Here is a 23,299-nt window from a genome sequence, read left to right as displayed (position 1 = left end):
TAAAACCGAAAATAACGGTAGCGGCTGGCAAATTAGTGGTCTCCCAAGGATCTCCCAAGAAAATCACCACCGCTGGCTCCTCCGTCGGAATGATGGAGAGCATGAAATATGGTCTCGAACACGCAAACTTTCGCTACCGTGAGATCCTGGGAAGCCAATTTTGCCTGCGTCAACGGTGGGACAATTCGTGGGTGTGAGGTCTTGGTTGGAAAAGTGATGTCGAACTAAAATTCGTACTGTTTAAACGTACAATGTTTGTTTTGAATGAAATACTCCGCTAGGTGTTAGTCGTAGAGTTTGGTATACTCAGTATCCCATACAGATATGCTAGTTTCTAACAAACATCCCACATCCGACATGCCGTCCAGGACGCCCAGCGTAGTTGGGGCTGGTTCTAAGGAGGTGCTTGGGCTCATTTCGAAACGACTTCTGTTGCGGTACGGTCGCGAAAGCAATTTTCACTGCTGCTAATTGGCCGATGTAGTCTGGTGGCAAGTTCTGATTTACTCTTCAGTTCAATTTTCGCTTGATGGGTTTAAGAAAGGAAAAAAAACCACAATTGCACTGAATAAGTAGTGAATATTGCAATTAGTGTCACCATACCTGTCAAATTATTGTTTCCAGCGTCGTTAGTTCGTACTGAGGAAGTAACACCTAGGTTGTACACCACAAGAAGGCCAACGTTTAGCTTAGGAGATTAACCAAAATACACCAGGAGTGAAAGTGCGAAAAAATGGGTGCTCTAAAGAAAATGACACAGTGTGGTAGTATTAGTATGCTTTTCGCAGTGCTAATAGTGCTATTCGGCGTCAGCTCGTCGGCTTTGTCGACTTTTGGAAAGTCAAACACGAATCAACAGGCCGCGGCAACAACACGAGCGCCAGGTTGGTTCAAAATCAATTTAGAGTAAAAAAAAATGATTGTTTTGGCTATTTCATGCTCAACTTTGAACTATGACCACTGCCATGAATGGAGGGTAGCTTGGAAGGACATTGGGGCTACCGACCGTGAGCTGTGTGTGGCATTAACGATGAAATATGGCTAATAACCAGAATTGGCATTCAATGTTTACGATAAGTTTGATGTACGCTACAACAGCAAACTTAGTAACGTGAACACATTCTAGCCAACAACAAACTCTTTGCACCGTCGGAAGGGATTCAAGGAGTATCGGTTTGCTAATTTATTCTCAGACCACTTTAAATCACAAACAGTCAGATTATTGTGAACTAAATTTGCTTTAGCCACCTAAGTTAACAACTTCGAGTAACAAAATCTGAGGAAACTTTCGTACGAATTCGCTGTGATTTTGTCGTTAATACTGGTTTAGTGAATACACGTGATGATGAACAGATGTACTTGATACGATTTTGTTGTGACTCATTCGATAAACCTTGTTTCAGTAATAATTTGATCGCATAATGTAGAACATTTCTCAGTATAGAAACAACGTACATAAAAATGGGAAGGATGTCATTTTGTAGGGTTTCTAATGAAAAAGGAAATTAAAAATTAATAAAAAATTAAGGGAAATTTACATGGAAATTATTCGTCAGCTGTTCGGATAAATTTTAGTACTTTTCGTGTGATCGAGAGATATTGACAAAGACAAACTGAAGAAATGTGGCAGATCCATCAAAAAACAGCTCAAATAGAAAAGTGGTGAACAAGATAGCAAATACAGTTACCAGTAACATTGTACAGAAAGTGATGGGTGATAGCACACGAAAAATACGAAAATTCAACCAAACAGCTGATAACTATCATGTATTTGTCCCTTAAAGATCATTAAAAAATCTACAAAATTACATCATAAATGTATCAGCATAGAAATAACGTGCAAAAAAGGCAAGGACGTAATTTAGTAGATTTTCCTACCTACCTTATGCGACCAAATTATAACTGAAATAGACTTTAGAACAATTTCATTTAAAAAAAATGTACCTATCTTACCGTTCAACTGAAAAAATATCTCGTTTTTTCGAATTCAAGCAGGGCTTCTTCATTGAACAACTTTTGGTTCTTCGCTCAAATATCAGCTCGGTGTTACGATTTCTGAGAGCGTGTCAAAATCGATATGCAGATTCTATTCACAGAAGAATGTTTCCAATCCTTGAGAAAAGACTGTTCAGGACTGAACTTAGCACAAATGGTCAGATCTTTCTGAAATTTCTGTAAATTCTAGACTTTTACTTGCCTTTACTTTTCTTTTAACAATACAACAAGAGCTGAACGAAAAAAAATATTCCAAATTAGAATAGTTGGTTAACCCCCTCAAGTGAGGGAGTTAAAAAAGTAATTCATTCGCATCAAATTTGGAATAAATCGGTTCAGTAGAACATGAAATACATATCGTGTACGCCAGTTTGAAAAAAACTAATAGTTTATTTTTCAAAAATTAATGCTTTATTCTGCAAAAATGATTACAAATTTAATATTCAAACCCCGAAGTAGGTATTTTTTGTCCCGATTCGATTTGTTGTTTCGTTCAGCCAGCTCGAATGCCAGTTCCTTGACATCTCGCATTGTGATGGCGTAGAATCGATTCTCCAACTGCAGCAAATGCTCCACCAGTTCTTGTTCCTGAGTTGTGGTAAAAGCTGGATCAATGGATCCGAGCTTCATCGTCGGTGATTTATAGTCTTTGATTTGTTGGTGGTTCTAGGAATTCCAAAACTGACTGATGCTGTCCTGATGAACATGCCATTATCCACTATTGCTTTAGCCATATTCAGCTTATCCAACGTCCATTGCATCCACGACGATTTCTTTATGTACTTTCGAGGCATTTATGTGTAAAGAGACGAGCAAAAAGATGGTGTTCTATTTGATATGAAAATCATTCAATATCACAACGTACGGCGTTTTTACCCCATCGAAAATGGCCCGTCTTCCCCTTAGAGCACTTTTTGCATTTTGCGGAAAAACGCTGTAGAAATTCGCCCAGTAGACCGATCCTTTTGAAAATTTTAGACAGTAAAATAAAAACTATTAAAGAACTTTTGGCATTTTCTTTTTATTCATACTTCGAGCCCAAGCCCGTATGCTCACACCTTCCTCTTTACCCCGTCCTAAGGTTCTGTACAACGTCAGGTTGTAGTTTTTTTTGAACAGAAATCCATTTTCTCTTGAAGTCCGCCTCCGATTTGACAATTTTTGGGTTCTTCCGGAGGGCCTGCTTCATAATCGCCCAATATTTCTCTATTGGGCGAAGCTCCGGCGCGTTGGGCGGGTTCATTTCCTTTGGCACGAAGGGGACCCCGTTGGCTACGTACCACTCCAACACGTCCTTTGAATAGTGGCACGAAGCGAGATCCGGCCAGAAGATGGTCGGGCCCTCGTGCTGCTTCAATAGTGGTAGTAAGCGCTTCTGTAGGCAATCCTTAAGGTAAACCTGCCCGTTTAACGTGCCGGTCATCACGAAGGGGGCGCTCCGATTTCCGCAAGAGCAGATCGCTTGCCACACCATGTACTTTTTGGCAAACTTGGATAGTTTCTGCTTGCGAATCTCCTCCGGAACGCTGAATTTGTCCTCTGCGGAGAAGAACAACAGGCCCGGCAGCTGACGAAAGTCCGCTTTGACGTAGGTTTCGTCGTCCATTACCAGGCAATGCGGCTTCGTCAGCATTTCGGTGTACAGCTCCCGGGCTCGCGTCTTCCCTACCATGTTTTGCCTTTCGTCGCGGTTAGGAGCCTTCTGAACCTTGTATGTACGCAGGCCCTCCCGCTGCTTGGTCCGCTGGACGAATGAACTTGACAATTTCAGCTTATTGGCGACATCCCGGACCGAACTTCTCGGATCACGTCTAAACTGCTTAACTACGCGCTTGTGATCTTTTTCACTGACGGAGCATCCATTTTTGCCGTTCTTCACCTTCCGGTCGATGGTTTGGTTCTCGAAGTATCGTTTTAGTACTCTGCTGACCGTGGATTGGACGATTCCCAGTATCTTACCGATGTCCCGATGTGACAACTCCGGATTCTCGAAATGAGTGCGCAGGATTAATTCACGACGCTCTTTTTTGTTCGACGACATTTTTCCAAATTTACGAAAAATTGACAGTGAAGCATAGCCAACGTGATCTATACACTCTTATCTGATTATAAGCGAAAGCTGAAGATATAATTCCTAAAAATTGAATTTCTACAGCGTTTTTTCCGTGATGCAATTTGATGTGACACACCCTTTAAAACCAGTTGTATCTCGGGATTGGTTTGAATAATGTTGTAGCACCAGTTATTTTAAACAACTTTGTAGAACAAAACTTTTTTCTATCTTTTAATATAATCGAATTAGCGTTTTTTTCTAAGTTGCATTAGGGTGACCATGAAAAAACGCGGTTTTTTGTTTTAACTTTTATATTTCAAATTCTACATCAAAACTGTCTTCGTACGACTTTTAGAACTTATCAATACCAACATTTTGCGATGCAGAATTGTCAATATCTTAATCCTACTCAAAGTTATTTTGTTTTTATTTACCCAAAAATTCATTTCAATTTCAATTTACTCAAACACGGAAAATAACATAGTTTTGGAAATCACACATCATGTAGAGTGAAATATGCTCTTTCAAATGCCACCAATAAAATATGTTTATGTTTGCCGCAGAAGGAATGACAAACAATTGAAGAGAGCGTGTTTTTTGGGAAGAAATATCAATAACATTAAGTGAAGTTGAGACATTGACAAGTTCTGCATTGTAAAATGTTTGTATTAGTAAGCTCTAAAAGACAGTTTGCATGTAGAATTTGAATTTTAAAAGTTAGAGCAAGAAAACAGTTTTTTTTCATGGTGACCCTAACGCAACTTAGAAAAAAGACGTTATATCGATTATTTCAAAAGATAGAAAAAAACTCAGTTCTACAAAGTTGTCTCAATTAATTGGGACTACAACATTGTCGAACTATGTTTACCTCTATCTATAAAGATAAGAAAGTTTTATTTTGTATTTCATCGACAAGTTTGGTCGCTCTATTTTTGATAACATAAAAATGATCAAATGTAACAACTTTGTTTAAGACAGTTTTTGTCTAGAGAATAACTGTCGAGCTCTAAATGCTAATTTCCACTTAAATGCATCTTTTGGACCATTGTGCATTGTGGATGAGTTCCCATATGAGAGAAAAGAAGAGTGAAGCGTATTCAGTGGCGAAAAGGGGGGAGAGGTTGTGCATGTGCATGTGTGATTTTTTTTCGCGATCGAACTATACTTTCAAATCGTTTGCCCGAGCGATGATTTTCATCACACATTGTAAGTAATACACATGAAACTCTGTTTACGCAAAATCTCAATTGAATGTTCAAAATCAATTTGCATGGAGCAATTCGCAAGTGATGCAATTTAATCGTGAATACCCTTCACACATGAACCACTTTCTGTAAGTACATCATCTCGAAAGGAAGCTCACCTATTTCTGTTTATAGGCTTAATGGAGACCTGCTATAGAAAGGGCCCGTTATAATGCGCTATTAACAAAATGGCTCATCTACTCGTGAGAGTGATATGTGTATGTCACACTGATCCAAATATAGAAATACCCAAGAAGATGTCTCAGGGTTTGCCTTTTATCCTACTTTTGGTCGTTGATAATACGTCCGTAGCCACATTGGTTGCGCGTTCGCTTGGTAAGCGATCGATCGTGAGCTCAAAACTCAGGGCCCTCATTGACCATCTTTTGTGTTGTTACCAGAATAACTACGTCCACGCAACAATCATCAGCGATGGAGATCGATCCACGGTCGCAATAAGATCGATTCATCCATACAACTGCTCTGCTCTGCAAGACACATCGGGCTGCTGTTCTTTAAATAACTCAAATATGATCAATCCAACTGTCTCCGCTGTCCGTCCGGTGGTCTAACTGGATAATGGAAGAACAGGAAGAATACTTTTACGCCTAAATAGCTACTGTGTAGATGTACCATATGCAATGGCAAGACGTGTGGATCAAAGGTGTGACCGTGTCGTCAATAAGTGCGCGAGGGGAAACGGTATAGATATACAGAGGCTTGTGGGAAGAGATTTGATTGCAAATAGAGAAGTCTAAATTTTTCGTTTATTCGATTGTCGATTAATCGTGGGATCATTTTTAAATATTCAATTCATTCGAATAATGGTCTTTCAGTATTCGATTAATCGAGCGAATATTTATTTCTTGTAATCAAAATGAACAGACATTTATGATAAAAAAATATGATGTCATAATTTTGAAAGTTACATTCAATATAATTTTGAAATAAACATGGTGCAACATAATGGTTTTTGAAAAAAAATGGTATTTCAGTATATTGATAAATTTACCATTTCCTGATTTTTTTGAGGACGATTAAAAAAAGAGCGCACCATGAAAATGATGCACAATACAGGGCGGACTCGATTATATACAGTTTCTTATTGCTTTTCACTGTATATAATCGAGTCAAAAAAAAGATTTTGATCGTTTATTTTTTGCATGTTTTTTTCATTTTTTGAATATAAAAGAGGAATTTGATTTTTGATTCATCCCCTTAAAGTTAGAAAACACCTTTCTCGCATGAAATAAATTTATCCAGATTCCCTCAGGAGGTAATAGACGTTCATATTTGATGATAAAAAAATCCATATACGCGTATGTTCGAATTTCAACAATGAAATAGTTATAGAACTTTTTTTTTTGTTTTGAACTTTGTTGCCTTCAACTGGCTCTATTTTAAAAACTACACTACGGAAGACGATTCTGTTGCTTTCATTTGAAAGGAAAGATGAGAAAATTTTGTTCAGGATATAGTAGTGGAACATCTAAATTAGTGGATTTTAATAACATTTTGGGAGTGGATTACTTGAAAGTTAATAATTTTTAATGTGTTATTATTAATTTTATCCTGAAAATTTATATTGAACTAGATCATTTCTATCAAATAAATTAAAGTTCTCTAACCGCTTTAAAATTTGTTTTTTTACACCCAACTTCTACCTTTTTGATTTGGCTGCAATAACGATATAACTGATGAAAACTCAAGCAAAATCTTCGAAAATTACGATTTTTATCCCACTGTACATGTAATATCCACTCAAATTTCACCTTATCGTTAAAAGGTTACCTTCCTTCTTGAAATAAGTCATACTTAAAATATAAAAAAATTCTTTTTTTTCCAAACTGTATATAATCGAGTCCATAATTGTATATAATCGAATCGCATATTATCGAGTCTGTATATTATCGAGTGCGACCTACATTTTTATTGCACCAACATAAAATTTTTGCTGTTCAAAATTATCTGTTCTTCGAATGTTGTTTAAATAGCTGATTTGTTTGAATATTTCTACTTGGTCCCTATAACTACTAGTTCTAAAGAAGTATATTTATAGAATCATTGACCACTAGTATGGTATATTTCCCTTGGCACTCTGAATTTGAATACTACTATTTTAGAACGGGAGCTGAGACCACCTTCTTCAAGTCCGCATTTTACTCCTGAGACCCTGAATTCTTCTTCCCAGTTTCCTCCACCACCAAGGAATCATTTTCATGCTTCAACCGTAAATGATTTAGCATATTCGATGAATTTCAACGAAACACCATGACGGGTAAACAAATTTTGCACTGTTTTCTGAAAAAATGGTACCCTTTTTCATTAATCATGATTACTTTGCGTGGTTATTCGATGTAATCATACCTTGATTTTTCATTATTCGATATAAAATTACTGATGCAGATATTCGATTATATGAATTAATCGAACGATTAACCGACGTCTCTAACTGTGAAACGTGGGAAAAATACCTCCATCACTGACCGACACCGAGAGTCGATTTATTCACTTGAGCTGAAACATATAATAAGATAGAGTATATTACAAACCTAACTTTAACCGCAAAAGACTTACCATTCAACTTTTCAATGCTCTTATTGCCACCAAAACAATTCCACACACAGGAAGCAAAAAACATATTGCAAAATATTGCAGATTGTTTACATATGAAATTCAAGAAATGGCTGAAAGGCCTTTCTCATAAGTTGCGGTACCGTATTGTATCTATCGTGATGCAATGGTATAGAAGGAATACTGGCAAATGGCAACTGTGTAATGTGCTAATTATAGATATGATAACCATGTGACATGTACACGATTAAAATTCGGCTCCGTTACAGATAAAATGCTAATGAGCCTAAAATAAATAAATGGGATAAAAAAAATAGGTTTGAAGACGGTTTTATATCGCTACGGACTTTGCATTGTCTTTGCAGTGAGCGAATCCAAACCATGTGCTCAATGGAATGATCCGGCTCATTCGAGCGCCTCGACGGCAATTTTCAAGAAGCGGATTGTTCAGATATGTAAAGAAAAGAAGACGAAAAAAAAAATTCAAAACAATGATTAGTGCAGAAATATTACTTTATTCAAAGTTTTTTCTAATACATTTCTATCACAATCAACTTAATTGTATATTTTCTTGCATTAACCTAATCTTTTCGGTGTTATCTAATAAAAATTGGTCCAATCTTCGCTGCGAAGCTTGCTTTAGAAAAAATCGCTCAAAATACACAGCAGCAATTCCAAATGAAATCGTCCTAAAAATGCAGATTTTAAAAACTTGTATTTTTGATTCCAATGAAAGTGTGTATTCCGTTTGGGTTGGAGGAAATATGAGTTTTTCACAGCAATTGGGAATTATTTGACTCAAGCGTAACTTTTGAAAAGGGCGTATCGATTTTAGTAAGAGAAATCTTTGATAATTTATATCTCAAAAACTATGAGTTGTACCGAAATAGTGTCTTAGAAAGAGTTATAGAGTATTGACGGTTGAATATGAAAAAAATGTACACTGAGAAAAAAAATTATTACTCTTTTTTTTATTTACAAAAATTGAAATATTCAAAATACATATTTTTAAATTTTTTTTTGAATTTTTTCATACAAAATAGAAAACATGTAGAAGATTCAAAATGGGCCCAAGATGGTAAAACTATTTTTGACGAACTTTGTGGAACATCGAATTTTTAGGAATTTTCGAAATTTCGAGTTTTTGTATGTTAGCAGTTATTTTTAATCACAAACTATGAATCCTGATGTTATTTAAAACAAAAAATGTTATTATAAATCTCCTTCTAAATGCAACCATTCTCGAGATATTTAAAAAAATATTTCTAATTTATTGTTTTTTTTTATAGTAAATAATCCCTTTTAATATGTTTGTTGTGTTATACCGTCATGTTCATGAACCGATTTTGTTGGAATTTATAAGAAAATTCATAAAATTTCATGAACATGACGGTATAACACGACAAACATATTAAAAGAGATTATTTACTATAAAAAAGATTATAAATTAGAAATATTTTTTTAAATATCTCGAGAATGGTTGCATTTAGAAGGAGATTGATAATAACCTTTTTTGTTCTGAATCCCATCAGAATTCATAATTTGTGGCTAAGAATGATTGCTAACATACAAAAATTCGAAGTTTCGAAAATTCCTAAAAATTCGATGTTCCACAAATTTTGTCAAAAATAGTTTTACCATATTGGGCCCATTTTTTAAATTTTCTACATGACTTTTATTTTATATGAAAAAAATGAAAAAAATTTTAAAAAATACATATTTTTTTATATCGCAAATTAAAATTTTATTTTGTAAATAAAAAAAAGAGCACTAATTTTTCTTCTCAGTGTATATTTTCTTCAAATTAAGCCAACAATACTCTATAACTCTTTCTAACACACTATTTCGGTACGATTCATATTTTTTGAGATATAAATTATCAAAGATTTCTCTTACTCAAATCGATACGCCCTTTTCAAAAGTTACGCTTGAGTCAAAAAATGAACCATGATGATGTATTCTGAAAAGTTGTTGGAAATTATAAAAAAAAATTCATAAAATTTCATGAACATGACGGTATAACACAACAAACATATTAAAAGGGATTATTTACTATAAAAAAACAGTAAATTAGAAATATTTTTTTAAATATTTCGAGAATGGCTACATTTAGAAGGAGATTGATAATAACCTTTTTTGTTTTAAATCACATCAGGATTCATAATTTGTGGCTAAAAATGATTGTTAACATACAACAATTCGAAGTTTCGAAAATTCCTAAAAAATCGATGTTCCACAAAGTTCGTCAAAAATAGTTTTACCATCCTGGGCCCATTTTTTAAATTTTCTGCATGACTTCTATTCTGTATGAAAAAAATTTAAAAAAAATAAAAAAAATATTTATTTTGGATATTGCAAATTTCATTTTTATTTTGTAAATAAAAAAAAGAGTACTAATTTTTTTTCTCAGTGTACATTTTTTTCATATTCAACCATCAATACTCTATAACTCTTTCTAAGACACTATTTCGGCACGATCATAGTTTTTGAGATATAAATTATCAAAGATTTCTCTTACTCAAATCGATACGCCCTTTTCAAAAGTTACGCTTGAATCAAAAAATTTCCAATTGCTGTGAAAAACTCACGTTTCCTCTAACCCAAACGGAATACACACTTTTCTTAGTGCTGAGGATAGTCAGATTTTCTTTCTGACGTCGCTAAATATTTGCCTAGCTCTGCTATTGCAGTAGCTTCTAAATCTTTCACCTTCATGATCACCTTCTACTTCGATGTGACATTTACTTGCAGAGTATCTCTTCCTCAAACATAAAGATGTGGAAAAATGGGTCGGCGAACTGTTTTCGTTGAAAAAAAAGTATTATTCGAAAGAAATATACAATCTGGCTGAGATATGAGAGTAATATGTAGAATCAAAAGTGGAGGTTTTACTTCGAATAAAAATATTTGGGGGGTTCTCCTGGAATTTATGTCTGTTCTGCATTGAAAAAAACCGACAATTTCAACTAGACAAATATTGTTTGCAAATGTTTTCATGTGTATATTACATATCGCGGAGCTTGGAATGTTTCCTTTCAGGGATGATGTTCCTATCCATGGAGATAGGAACGGTTTTGGTGCAAAACTCCTCCTATCGATAAAGAGGACTTCGTCTGCATCGTTTGCTCGATAGAGATAGAATCGAAAATTTAATTAATCGCTACTAGAAACAGAGTGAGCTAGAGTGATTTGAAAACATCGGCTTCCCGAGGATCGTACTTCGTGTAGTCCATAACGGATCCGTTGATTCGCACACACACACATGATTAGCTTATGTTATGGCGTAGCAAATCCATACCGTTGGCATGAAAAATATCCTGAGAAAGCATGGGTTTCTCTTCAAGAAAACGTTCGTTCCGATTATATAGTTCTTAATCCACGATGACGCACTACAAAAAAAACCACAGCGGTTTCTAAAACTTCACACCAACCGAAGGTCATTCTCCCTATCGTCTGAACCTGGTGGTAATTGCCGTGCCTTAATTTATGCTGCAAACTGTCGTCTCCAATCGTTGCGTTGGGGCAGGAAAATCCTTTCGGTTTTATTTGCCGTGAGTAAATACCCCCGTCATGTATTCATACTGTGCATTCAATTTCCGATTAATTCACGTGGAAACCGTGAAAAACTTAATTCTTATAAGCAGACAAGTTCAGGAGTCACAGTAAATGTGTTTTTTTCAGTATAAACTAGCGATAGTCACACACTGGCAATTGTAAATACACACGTGTGTTTCGGTATCAAAGCAGCACCAAATGTTGGCGGTGCCAGGATACTGCGAATTGAGAATAAAGAATCACGCGAAAGCGTTAACCCACTTCTTGGCAATGGACCTTCTTTCTTTCTCCTCTGCGCGACTCAAGCTGTGACCATGAGCCAGCGAATCCGGGAGGCTATTTTTATGGTAATTTTTAATGCACAAGTCTTTTGGTTTTATTTTTAAGGCGTTAATTAGAAAAAGCGTTTGCCGGGCGCACTGTTCACCTTTCAACCCACAGACATTTGCACGGAGAGAACTATTGTGCAGCGTATTCCCGTTTCCTGATAAGATATCAGTGGCCGCGAAATCTCTCCTTCTGCTGTTGTTTATGGTCAGTCGTGCTGCACACCCCGTTGTGAATACTAATGAGCATAAATTTCCGACGAAGGACGAATTGACGTTTTCGTGTGAGAATGGAGTGGGATATTTTTCCTTTTGTTGTTGTTGTTTTTTTCATATACCTGGACCGTACGATTTGATTGTGTTGGAAGTACAGCAGACGGAAGTTTTCATACCAGTTGCAGGAAATTGTTACCAGTTGCATCATGAATAAACACTCATCTCAACGCTCAACACAACGATGGTTTCAACGTTTTCGTTCTGGTGTAGAGGTCGTCGAAGATGCGCCACGCTCCGGAAGGCCTGTAGTATTGCGACAAAATCGCTGAATTAGCCGAGAAAGACCGGCATAGTAGCAGCCGTAGCATCGGCCAAGAGCTGGGGATAAGTCATCAAACCGTTATTAACCATTTGAAGAAGCTTGGATTCACAAAGAAGCTCGATGTATGGGTGCCACACACGTTGACGCAAAAAAAAACATCTTTGACCGTATCGACGCATGTGAATCGCTGCTGAATCGCAACAAAATCGACCCGTTTCTGAAGCGGATGGTGACTGGCGATGAAAAGTGGGTCACTTACGACAACGTGAAGCGCAGACGGTCGTGGTCGAAGCCCGCTGAAGCGGCTCAGACGGTGGCCAAGCCCTCATTAACGGCCAGGAAGGTTCTGCTGTGTGTTTGGTGGGATTGTCAAGGAATAATCTATTATGAGCTGCTTCCCTATGGCCAAACGCTCAATTCGGACCTGTACTGCCAACAACTGGACCGCTTGAAGGTAGCACTCATGAAGAAGAGGCCATCTTTGATAAACAGAGGCCGCATTGTCTTCCATCAGGACAACGCCAGGCCACACACTGACGCGCCAGAAGCTCCGGGAGCTCGGATGGGAGGTTCTTTTGCATCCGCCGTATAGTCCGGACCTTGCACCAAGTGACTACCACCTGTTTTTGTCCATGGCGAACGAGCTAGGTAGTCAGAAGTTAGCCACAAAAGAGACCTGTGAAAATTGGCTATCGGAGTTTTTTTTGCCAATAAAGAAGCGAGCTTCTATAACAGGGGTATTATGAAGTTGGCATCTCGTTGGGAACAAGTCATCGAACAAAACGGCGCATATTTGACTTAAAACAGATGATTGTAAATAATTTTATGAACAAATTAAAATTCAAAAAAATACCACTGGACTTTTTTGACAGCCTAATATATTCGACACAAAACACGACAAGCAAATATTCAGCTATTGGATGCCTAAAATATTTTTTCGGTCTATTCTTCGAATTCGATGTTTGACATTGTTTGCCACTGTTGACAATTTAAGAGTGGTAAACAAAGTAGTGTTTGTAAAATTTTCAAACCAAATTTTATCTGTCAAAATGTTTCAAATATTCGACCTTCGGAAAAACAGTGTACGGCCACCTTAACACGTTGGTTTTTGGTAGGAAAGCGCTGACTGACTGGGACTACTTTCTAGTCGAATTTCTGACTATTTTTTATGTACACAATAAGTGTCTTTGGGAGCTGGGACCGACACTGTTATTAAGCAAACGCTCTTGATGCGGGCTGAATGAAAGGCGAAGCAAGAAATATTCGGGGCTTAACGTGTAGAGTAGTGCGGGGCAAAGGTGTGCACGGGGCAAAAGTGCGCATTGGCCTTTTTGAAGCAAACGAGCATAAAAACTCTACAACAGTGTATTCGTTTGATACATTATTACACCAGCAGCTCACACATATAAACACGATACAATTCATGAAAGTGGCAAAAAGTTATGAAGTAAAAAGAGTTTTGCGATGTTTTGATCTATTTTTTTCAGTTTTGGAGATGACGATTTACTTACCTAAAATAACTGGAAAGGTCGAAACTACACTGTCAAGGAAATCTTCATTCTATATTAGATGATATGTATAGCGCAATTTATTAATCGCGACGACTCTGTTTCAAATCTCGATGTTGCTTCTCATTTTACTGATTTGATGGGTGTTTCATAAAGTGGATATTTTTGCTGTTCTACGGTGGGTTTTGTTTTAAGTTAGATTCCAGTGGAGTTGGCTTCTAGTGTAATTGCTTTATCTCGGTCCGTAAATCGGAAATAACTGCAGAAAGCAAGTTCAATGGCGAATCAGGTTCAGCATGGTTCGAGATGTTTCGAAAATGGGAATTCCGGAACAAATTGGCCCAATCATCACACATCCAAAACAGATTGTGATACGCCCGAGCGGGTGATCATATGGAAGAAAGCTTCACAACAACCACGGCAAACGACCATATCGATCCCTTTAATTTCTTCGGAGCACTTTTTGCCGTGTTTGCCCATGGTAATGCGCCTTCGTGTATAGCCACAGATGCGCTAGTATATAAAGGTATAACAGTTGAGGCTTGCGCTAGTTACGGTCAGATGTCGCTTTGATAGGAAAATTTGGCGTGGGGGTAGTACGCCTTTATTGTTTATTTCCAATAATATTTAACAAAACACTCGCGAGATATGAATTATACACAACAGGGCGCGGATAACAACAGTTCAAACACTTCGAACGATTCACGGAAGATAGGTTCACAATGAGAAGTCGGAATGAGGATTTACGAGATTGAAAAACACGAAAAATATTTTGAAAAACAACGACCAAGAATTTCGCATTCGCATTCGCATTATTAATCATGATCAGGGTTGCCAACAATAATTTTTAAAAAAATAGGAAGAATGAAAATATAAAACAGGAAGAAATTAGGATAGCTCATAAAAGGTTGTCCGGAAATTCGAGCCGATTTATGAGAAAACAAAAGCACGATTTTTATAGGCAGCCTTTTTTACGCAGCCTTTAAATTATATCCTCCCAGAACATACAGAGTTGTGGTGTTCTATGAATGTAAATTTACAGTCCAGGACGACAACTAGATCTATAACTATTTGACATATTTCTACATTTTGATTTTCAAGACATATTATATTACTTGGTACATTTGGTTTATGCTGACCATGTAGTTGAGGTTTCTGTTATTGAGAAAAATTTGCAGGCATCTTTTGATCATTTATATTTTTTCTCAAAAAACTACAGCATCATTACAGTGAATTAGAGAGGAATTAATATTAAGAATTCCTTTCAATTGAACGTCCATACTTTTAAACAAATGTTTACTCATCAAATGAATAAAGTAAACAAACAGTGGGTGAATTGTTGATTTTTTTAAAATTATTGTTATTTGATTCGATAATAGATATATTTACAATAATTACACCATTGAAGTTGATGCTACTTTAAATCTGACGAGAAAATGTTAAATAACATCTTAGGTAGCCGGGATCCTGATCTTCTGCTTCATCTATACCTGTTCCTCAGAAACGCCGATGTCAACGTTTAATGATGTTTCCTTCGTTGTGTCCCCGTTTCATATCCCTCCTATCCGATCGATAAACTTTTACTTAGTCGCGGCAATACATACACACACTCTTTACAGATGCACGGGCCGAAGGTTGTGCAGTCCACTGATTATTCAACAAGAGCCAAAGATTGTACCGCTCATGACAACTCTACACGAGCTGATGATTGCGCCGCCATTCTATCCTGGATTCCTTGAGTCGAGAAAGACGCACCACGCTAGATATGGGGTACAGACTAGGGGGACGTTGCTGATTAATGGTCAGCTGCATCCCAATAGGAAGTATCCCGTGTCGGGCACACGTACAGAGCATCGAAGACTGCGACATACCAATTATGAGAACACTTGTAATACTAACCTCGAGTCAACCGCGAGTAATCGGTTACATATTACTAACATAGTCTAAGCAAACATTGTCAAAATATTGAACTCCCGGCCCCGTTAGGCTGACGCCATATGAGCCTTAATAAAATATATATTTTGGATAAAAAAAAAAAAATCTTATTATACAGCCATTCCATGCCAAATCGATGTAGTGGATCCCAGATTTGCATGAAAAGTGGTAGTTTCGGTCTTTATAGCAAAATATTGGACCCATATTTCTATATTTTTTCGTTAGGGTGACCATTCCCATTTTAGGGTGGTCCGAAAAATTATTTTTTTCAACTTTTTCCCAAAAATAATTTTTTTCAAAAATTCATAACTTTTGAATCACTGAACTAATTTAGATGATCCAAATACCAAATTGAAGCCAATGTTAAAAATTGTTAAAAATGTTAAAAATTGAACTAGCAAAAACAATGGATTTTGTTTTTGTAATTATTGATTGTAGTTGTTTTTTGTTGTTTGATTTTCTGGTTTCATGGAACTATCTAGCCTTCTTTTGAAAAGCCTCGAAACATTTGTGCATATCGAAAATGAATCGGGATTTTCACCTATTCACTTACTCGGGATTTGTTTATTTGCAACGATCATACATATAGATCAAATGTTAAGTACAGCTTAATATCAGAAGAATTTAATTTCATGTAAGTGTCATATATGTTCAGACCGTAGAGCTATTATTACAGTTTTCATTTTCAATTAGGAAAACTTTGACAGGGATGCTAGTATATTTTTCACGGATAGTTTTCATTCTGATAAAGTAAAAAGTACAAAAATCAGGGTCATTTCTGAAAAATCAGGCAAAATTTAGTGTTCGTCAAGATATCAGACATAACTTTATACTTAGTACGATAGTACTAAGTACTAGTTTATAGTACTTAGTACGATAAACTTTTACTTAGTCGCGGCAATACATACACACACTCTTTTCTTTAGAGTGTGTGTATGTATTGCACTGATCATTCAACAAGAGCCAAAGGTTGTACCGCTCATGACAACTCTACACGAGCTGATGATTGCGCCGGCTAGTGACCATTCTATCCTGGATTCCTTGAGTCGAGAAAGACGCACCACGCTAGATATGGGGTACAGACTAGGGGGGCCTTGCTGATTAATGGTCAGCTGCATCCCAATAGGAAGTATCCCGTGTCGGGCACACGTACAGAGCATCGAAGACTGCAACATACCAATTATGAGAACACTTGTAATACTAACCTCGAGCCAACCGCGAGTAATCGGTTACATATTACTAACATAGTTGTAAGACAAAAATTGTCAAAATATTGGACTCCCGGCCCCGTCAGGCTAACGCCACATGTGCCTTAATAAAAAATATATTTTGGGGAAAAAAAAAGATATCAGACATCTCTAAACAAGATGATAATACACAAAAATAACATCAAAATTTCCGTATCATGGAATAAAGTTTTGTTTCTTGAGCTGGATATTTTGATTTTATTGGGTATTTAACTAGGAGTCGGAGTCATAGTCGGTAATATTTTCCCGACTCCGGCTCCAACTCCTAGAACAATGACATTTCCTCCGACTCCTCGACTCCGACTCCGACCTCATAGCCCTGGTATTACGATGTCATTTTGGAATCGAGGATGGTTACTTTCGGTTCGTTAAAAAAGGGACTAAAAGACCGGTAATGGAATCCCACGGGAATGATAGTGTTAGCATACATCCATGGGTGCGAGAAGAAGAATAAACAAGAAAATACAGTTTCATAGTGAGCAGAAAGGAGCGACGCTTGTGGAGTTGAAAGTGCACATACAAATGCACACGCAAATGTCAACGGCCAACGGTCAAAGTCAACGTCATCTTCAACACGCAAACATAAACGTCCTTGCACATGCGCACAAAGATGCATACATAGAGTTAATCAAAAGTTTTGATAGCAAAATCAAATGCGTTCCCTCGGTAGTGAGCGCCGCTCGAAGAGCCAGGCTTGTGCGAGCCATTGATGGCAAGCACCTGAGTGAACGTATTAAATAATCACGATGTAAAAACTGAGGCTCGGTTAAGGAGTACCTTTTTGGAGGTCGGTTCAGTTCCTAAAACGCGCTAAAACACTAAAATGAAGAAAGTCAGATAAAAGTCACCATATTATCACATTGTGAGCCTTGTGACACTTTTCATTTGACACTCTTGAAAATTCGGTACAAAGCTTCTGAGATACAAAGGGATGTAGGTTCAAGACAGCCATTATCTTTCCACAAATCGGGTCCCTTGCGACGAATTTTACTTTTCAAATGCCTCGTAACGCTAAGGTAATACTCTTTATCGACCGCTTGACCCTCCGGAAGAAACTCCAAATGAACAACACCACAAATAATGAAGAAAACGTTTGGCATTACCCTCGCTTTTGATCGATTTTGACGTGTTTTTTCGGTTTCGACTCGTTTGCTGCGGTCCATGCTGATAATTTTTGACTCGTTTGCATGTCATACTCATACACCCATGTCTCGTCGCCAGTAATTATGCGTTGGATGAACATTGGATCAGGATCTGATCGCTCAAGCATGTCTTCAGCCACCTGATTGCGATTAAAATTTTGAAGAAATTCGAGCTCTTTTGGCATTAGTCGTGCTACAACTTTTCTCATGCCCAAAACATCAACCAAAGTATGACGAACGGTCTCGTGGGAGATATTTAGTTCACGGGCTAATACTCTGAAACTTAAATTGCGGTTTCCGAGCACCATTCATTTTATTTTGTCGATGTTTTCATCAGTTGAAGAGGTGGATGGTCGTCTTCGACGTGATAAATCGTTCATCTCTTCTCGGCCGTCTCTCATGCCTAATACCATTCAATGTTGTGATGTCTTACTTGAACGTTCTGAAGGCTGAATGAGTCGATTATACGACTCATTTTTTTTTGTTACAAGACTATTCGTACACCTTGCTTCTCTATTGTTGTTTTTGAATATATGTACACTGTATTGGTTCTAATCAGCAACAAGTCAACCCAATTCACTGGTTCCAGTTTCGATGACGATAATTACCTTTATCTGCGATCTAATTGAAACATTTCCTTCGCCCATTATTGAACCACAATCATTCACCGTACGAACTCATAAAGCTCTAGCTCGTTAGTTGTTCTATCGTATACATTGAATATGTATTTGGCCATAACACACCTTTCTGATTTGACGCCCATCAGAAAGCTCCTATTTAAATACCCTATTTTCCTCAAAATCAGATGTAATATACCCCTAACACGAAATTAAACTTTGTATATGAAGTGCATTTTCCGCTTGAATTTTTATCGGAGCATAACTCCTGTCGTTTATCGGTTAATTTGATCTAACAGACACGTATAAATCTCCCGCTAAGAACATGCCAAAACTCTTTTAATTGGCAGTTAGGTTGTACTGCGCGGATTAGCTAAGAAAAAAACAATAGCAATATTCACGTGCACTCGTGCATTAGAGCCCGTTCTTATCTCAACTTCCAATTTCATAACAACAGCTCCCGCCAGCACTAACCGTTGCCCCATTTCGACACTTTACCTTTTGCTTCCAGCGAAAACGAAAGACTGCACAAACCACGCGGATTGCCTCACGATACAGAACACGAGTTGTGTCCCGGCCGCCGATGGCCGCTTGCAGTGCCTCTGTGGAGACTTCGAGGCGCCCATCAACGGCTACTGCCAGGCCAAATATAAAGGTAAGATCTGCTGCAAATAAAGTGATTTTGAGCCTTCAACCAAATGCATTTACTCCAGGACAGGAAATTTGCCAAATTGCTACTAAGTTTAAATAATTGCTCGAATCTCGGTTTGCAGCAAAACCCTTTCGGGGGCAAACTTCCGGTACACTGAATGCAACGGGTGGGAAATAAGCGAAGGTATTCTGTCTTATGGTCCCTACACTCTGCCCTCATCCCAAGCCTGTGTATTAGGTAGAATTTAATTTTGCGTCTGACTGCTCAATAGCGCTGGTACGAGTTATATAGTTGCAAGTTGTTCAAAGTTTTGAAACATGCAAATGAAGTGTAAATATTTGAACAATGTGGCAGAGCTTGTTTGAGCTGTCATGTTTATTCCAACAGAAGTAAAACCTACGTGGAAGGAAAAGTTTTCTTGTTTTTTGCTATAATATGCTTCACATAATGCTCGCCTATTTAGTCAAAAGACTCTGAACATTATGGTGTATACTTCCTACAAATTGTATCAAAATAAATGTATATGCATTGTTTTTTTTTGTGAAGTATTCTATATTTTGTTATGTTATACGAAGTTCTCGAATAGATTATCATGTCTAATCCTGCTATAATTGCTTATTTATTTGGTTTCAATTATTTTCTTGAATATGATTTGATTTAAGTTATGATTTGGTTACATATTGGAGCTCATTATTTTGCGTCTTCTTTTGTCGCATAGACTGAAGTCATCTTCCAGCAACTTTTACATTATTTTTATTGATTGATCATATCGTGCCAAATGATAGACGATTTACCAATTTACCAGCGATTATGTTTGGGTAACTTCTTGAGCTAGTTCAGTGGATGAGTTAATGGATGCAATAAAATTGCTTCAATCCATCGATTGGTCAGGTTAGTTCCGTCGTTTCCGTATTCCGTACCAAATAACACCAGTGTGTGACGAAAACATCCTTTACACAAAGAGCTGGGGATGGGCGAGTGACGCGATTCAAATCCATCCTCGCGTCGGTCGCTTTTAAAACCATTTCCTTTCGAGTGCCGGCTGTGACCTTTTCCTTCGACTACACATTTCCGCTGCTTTACGTTTGTTAATTTCCGCTGCTCATGTGCTCTACCACCCGTGACCGCTATTTCTTCGTTTCAGCCCACAAAGGTAAAACATGAAACATGAAGATATTCATCAAGCCGCGTGGTACAGGTCAATAGATATTATTCTCCACTCACATGGTGTAAAAGTCACGGAATATATACTATTCTGTAGGGACATTTTGAACTTCAGATTGAAAATAATGGGAAGATATCTAGCATATGCACGAGGAAGTTACAATACTCATTGTTCATATATTTTTGACGTAGAACTACGTCTTTCGTTAAGGGTGCCAAATCAGAAAACAGGTCACGTTTTTATGAAATAAAGTTAATGTTGATAACTATTTTTGCGGCGAACGGATTTTAACGATTTGCATATCGTATTTCCAATCGAATCGGAAATTTTCTAAGATTTGTTTGATATGCTATACATTACTATCCCATAGTCTATAGGTGGATTAAATTGATGAAAATTGGAAGCAATCTCATTTCCCAATACATTTGTTCTGTCCATTTGCGTGCTTTCCCGAACAGAGCTGTTAATAACGAGCAACTTATCGACGAGCAACGAAGGGGAAATCGTAAGATGGACAAAGGAAAACTAGAAGAACGAAGGGGAAATCGTAAGATGGACAAAGGAAAACTAGAAGAACGAAGGGGAATATTTGCCTAGAGTATAAACAGCGAATTTTCCTTAGGCAAAAATCATTTTTCGTGAGGACACCGACTGGACAACACCGTTGCTGGACGATCTGGACGGCGAGAGATCGAATGTTTTTCTTAAGGCAATGAAGGTGGGGGAGTAATATGAAGAAAAAGTAGTGATTTCCAAGGGCCTGTTTGAAGGCTAGAGACGAATGAACTGAAGAAGTTTGAAACTGAGGGTTTCGGTGCTCGGTGGCATGCACGAAACTCCCTTTAAAAATGCCTCAGGGTCGGCATACGCTCTTTTATTTGTAATAGGGAAAAACCTCACGTTTGGCTACGTTGCCTTACCACCCACTTCCTTAACCTACACTCAACTTGTAGCTGGGTTGCGACGTCTCGTTGTTCCGTTTGTAGAAGGCTTGTACCGGTCTTGCCCGGGAAATGTTACCGCGAACTCCCGTAACTTTTTCTTAATTTCCTGGAGCACTCGCGGTTAACGCACGATCGCACCTTTCTCTTTTTTCTCCGATCCAATTCGATTCCGCCGGTTTTTCAAACTATTTTATTCGCGCGAACAATCCGCTTTTTCACATGCGAAACTTCTTTTTTTCTCTTCAAAACTCGACCGTCCAGTCCAAAGGTTTCTTTTGGAGTCCTCTTTATACCTTTTCAAGTTGGGTCGTCAACCTCTCGACCCGGTCATTACCCTCATGATCCCAGGTACAGGTCCGAATTCCCATTTTCGGACCTATCTTAATATTTGTCGCCCATGCCAAACATCTGGTGGCGGGTGCTTGAGGGCCGTGTACCCAGTTGTGGCGGTGTAAGTGAGGCGTGAAGCGGTGAAAGTTCACGCAACCCCACGCTTAGCTTTTTCCCGACGGAGATTCATCAAAATTCGCGAACTAAAACGCGCTAATTTCGTGTGTCTCACACGTTCACCTCCACGAACAGTCACAAGTTTTAAGTCTCTTTAATTTAAAAAGGAAAGGAAGGAAATGCAAACTTTCAGTATCTTTCTAGAGACGAAACAATGAACATCGCTTGTTCTTTTTGCGCCATCACATGTCTACGTTTCGGACTGAGCTGTAGACGCGACCAAATTACTCACTCGCTGATGTCTCTGGCATTGCAATCATTGCATCAAACTGACGCCATTGCATTAATGCTTTGAGCTACACAATTGTGTGGGGAACCATGAAGCTAGGCTATCGTCAGCTCACTAATAAAGCATTACGGTAGCAAAACTCTCCACAAAGGATGACAGCTAATTTTCGTAGCATTACAAAATAATATCCGCAGTTAAACTACAGCGTAGTTCTACGTCAACAATGCGGTTGTGTCTTGAACACAACCTCCTATAATTTTTTTTCTTTTCCAAAAAATTTGTTAGAAAAGTAGTTTTTTCGTGCAACATGTGCAACAGTATTTCGTAAAGCCGGCGCCACACGATCCTACGAACACCCCCGAATATTGAACGCTCGATGGTTCGATGCACCGTGTAGTCGATTGACGAACTACGAACCTCCAATGTCGAGCGTCGAATATTCGCGTTGGAAGGTAATCCGTTCGTTGTGGATTACCTTCCAACGTGAGTGGGACTAGTCAAAAGATTTTTGTCATTCGCTCAATTTGACATGGCATTCGACACACCGCTACATAATTCGTCCGAATCTATCTTCGACAGATTGGTTTGTTTACAAGTTGTAGATGAAGGAACTATAAAATCATTTCGTAAAATTCAAAATATGCGGCAAAATATGTTCTTCTTGATTTACAGCTTGATTTCAGTATAATTGCCACGGGAGCAATTTCAATACTCGCATCGTCATTCAATTTCCAAACGTTTTTGATGGTGAACAGAAATAAAAAAAACATTCGATCCAAATACTCGCAGATTGTTTGGACCGAATGCATTGGATCGAACCTTCACTTCACCATGTAGCAGTACATTCGTCACAACATTTGTCGATCCATTGAGTAATATATTTGAGTCCACTATTGGAGTCAAACGTTGAACGAATCGTGTAAGGCTTTTATTGGGATTATATCTTAAAAAATGGTCTTCTGACCTATATCTTATCTATCTATACAGTCATTCCATGTCAAACCGATATAGTGGTTCTCAAATTTTCGTGAAAAGTGGTAGTTTTGTTCTATATCGCAAATCATTAGA

At 37.8% G+C, this 23,299-nt stretch overlaps 1 protein-coding gene across 1 annotated transcript in view; it reads left to right on the top strand.

Moving 5' to 3' along the window:
* The first annotated feature begins 405 nt into the window (after positions 1 to 405).
* LOC129761891 (uncharacterized) overlaps positions 406 to 23,299 on the top strand; it is a 37,247-nt gene continuing 14,353 nt past the window's right edge. Inside the window, exons 1-2 of the mRNA XM_055759721.1 lie at positions 406 to 884; positions 19,246 to 19,389. Coding sequence (XP_055615696.1) covers positions 734 to 884; positions 19,246 to 19,389 — 295 coding nt within the window. The 5' untranslated portion in view covers positions 406 to 733. The remainder of the gene's footprint in view (positions 885 to 19,245; positions 19,390 to 23,299) is intronic.

Source organism: Toxorhynchites rutilus, chromosome 1 (assembly GCF_029784135.1).
Source record: "Toxorhynchites rutilus septentrionalis strain SRP chromosome 1, ASM2978413v1, whole genome shotgun sequence".
In the NCBI taxonomy this organism is placed as follows: Eukaryota; Metazoa; Arthropoda; class Insecta; order Diptera; family Culicidae; genus Toxorhynchites; species Toxorhynchites rutilus.
Note: the sequence above shows the minus strand (reverse complement) of the source record. Positions and strands in the feature narration are given on the sequence as shown.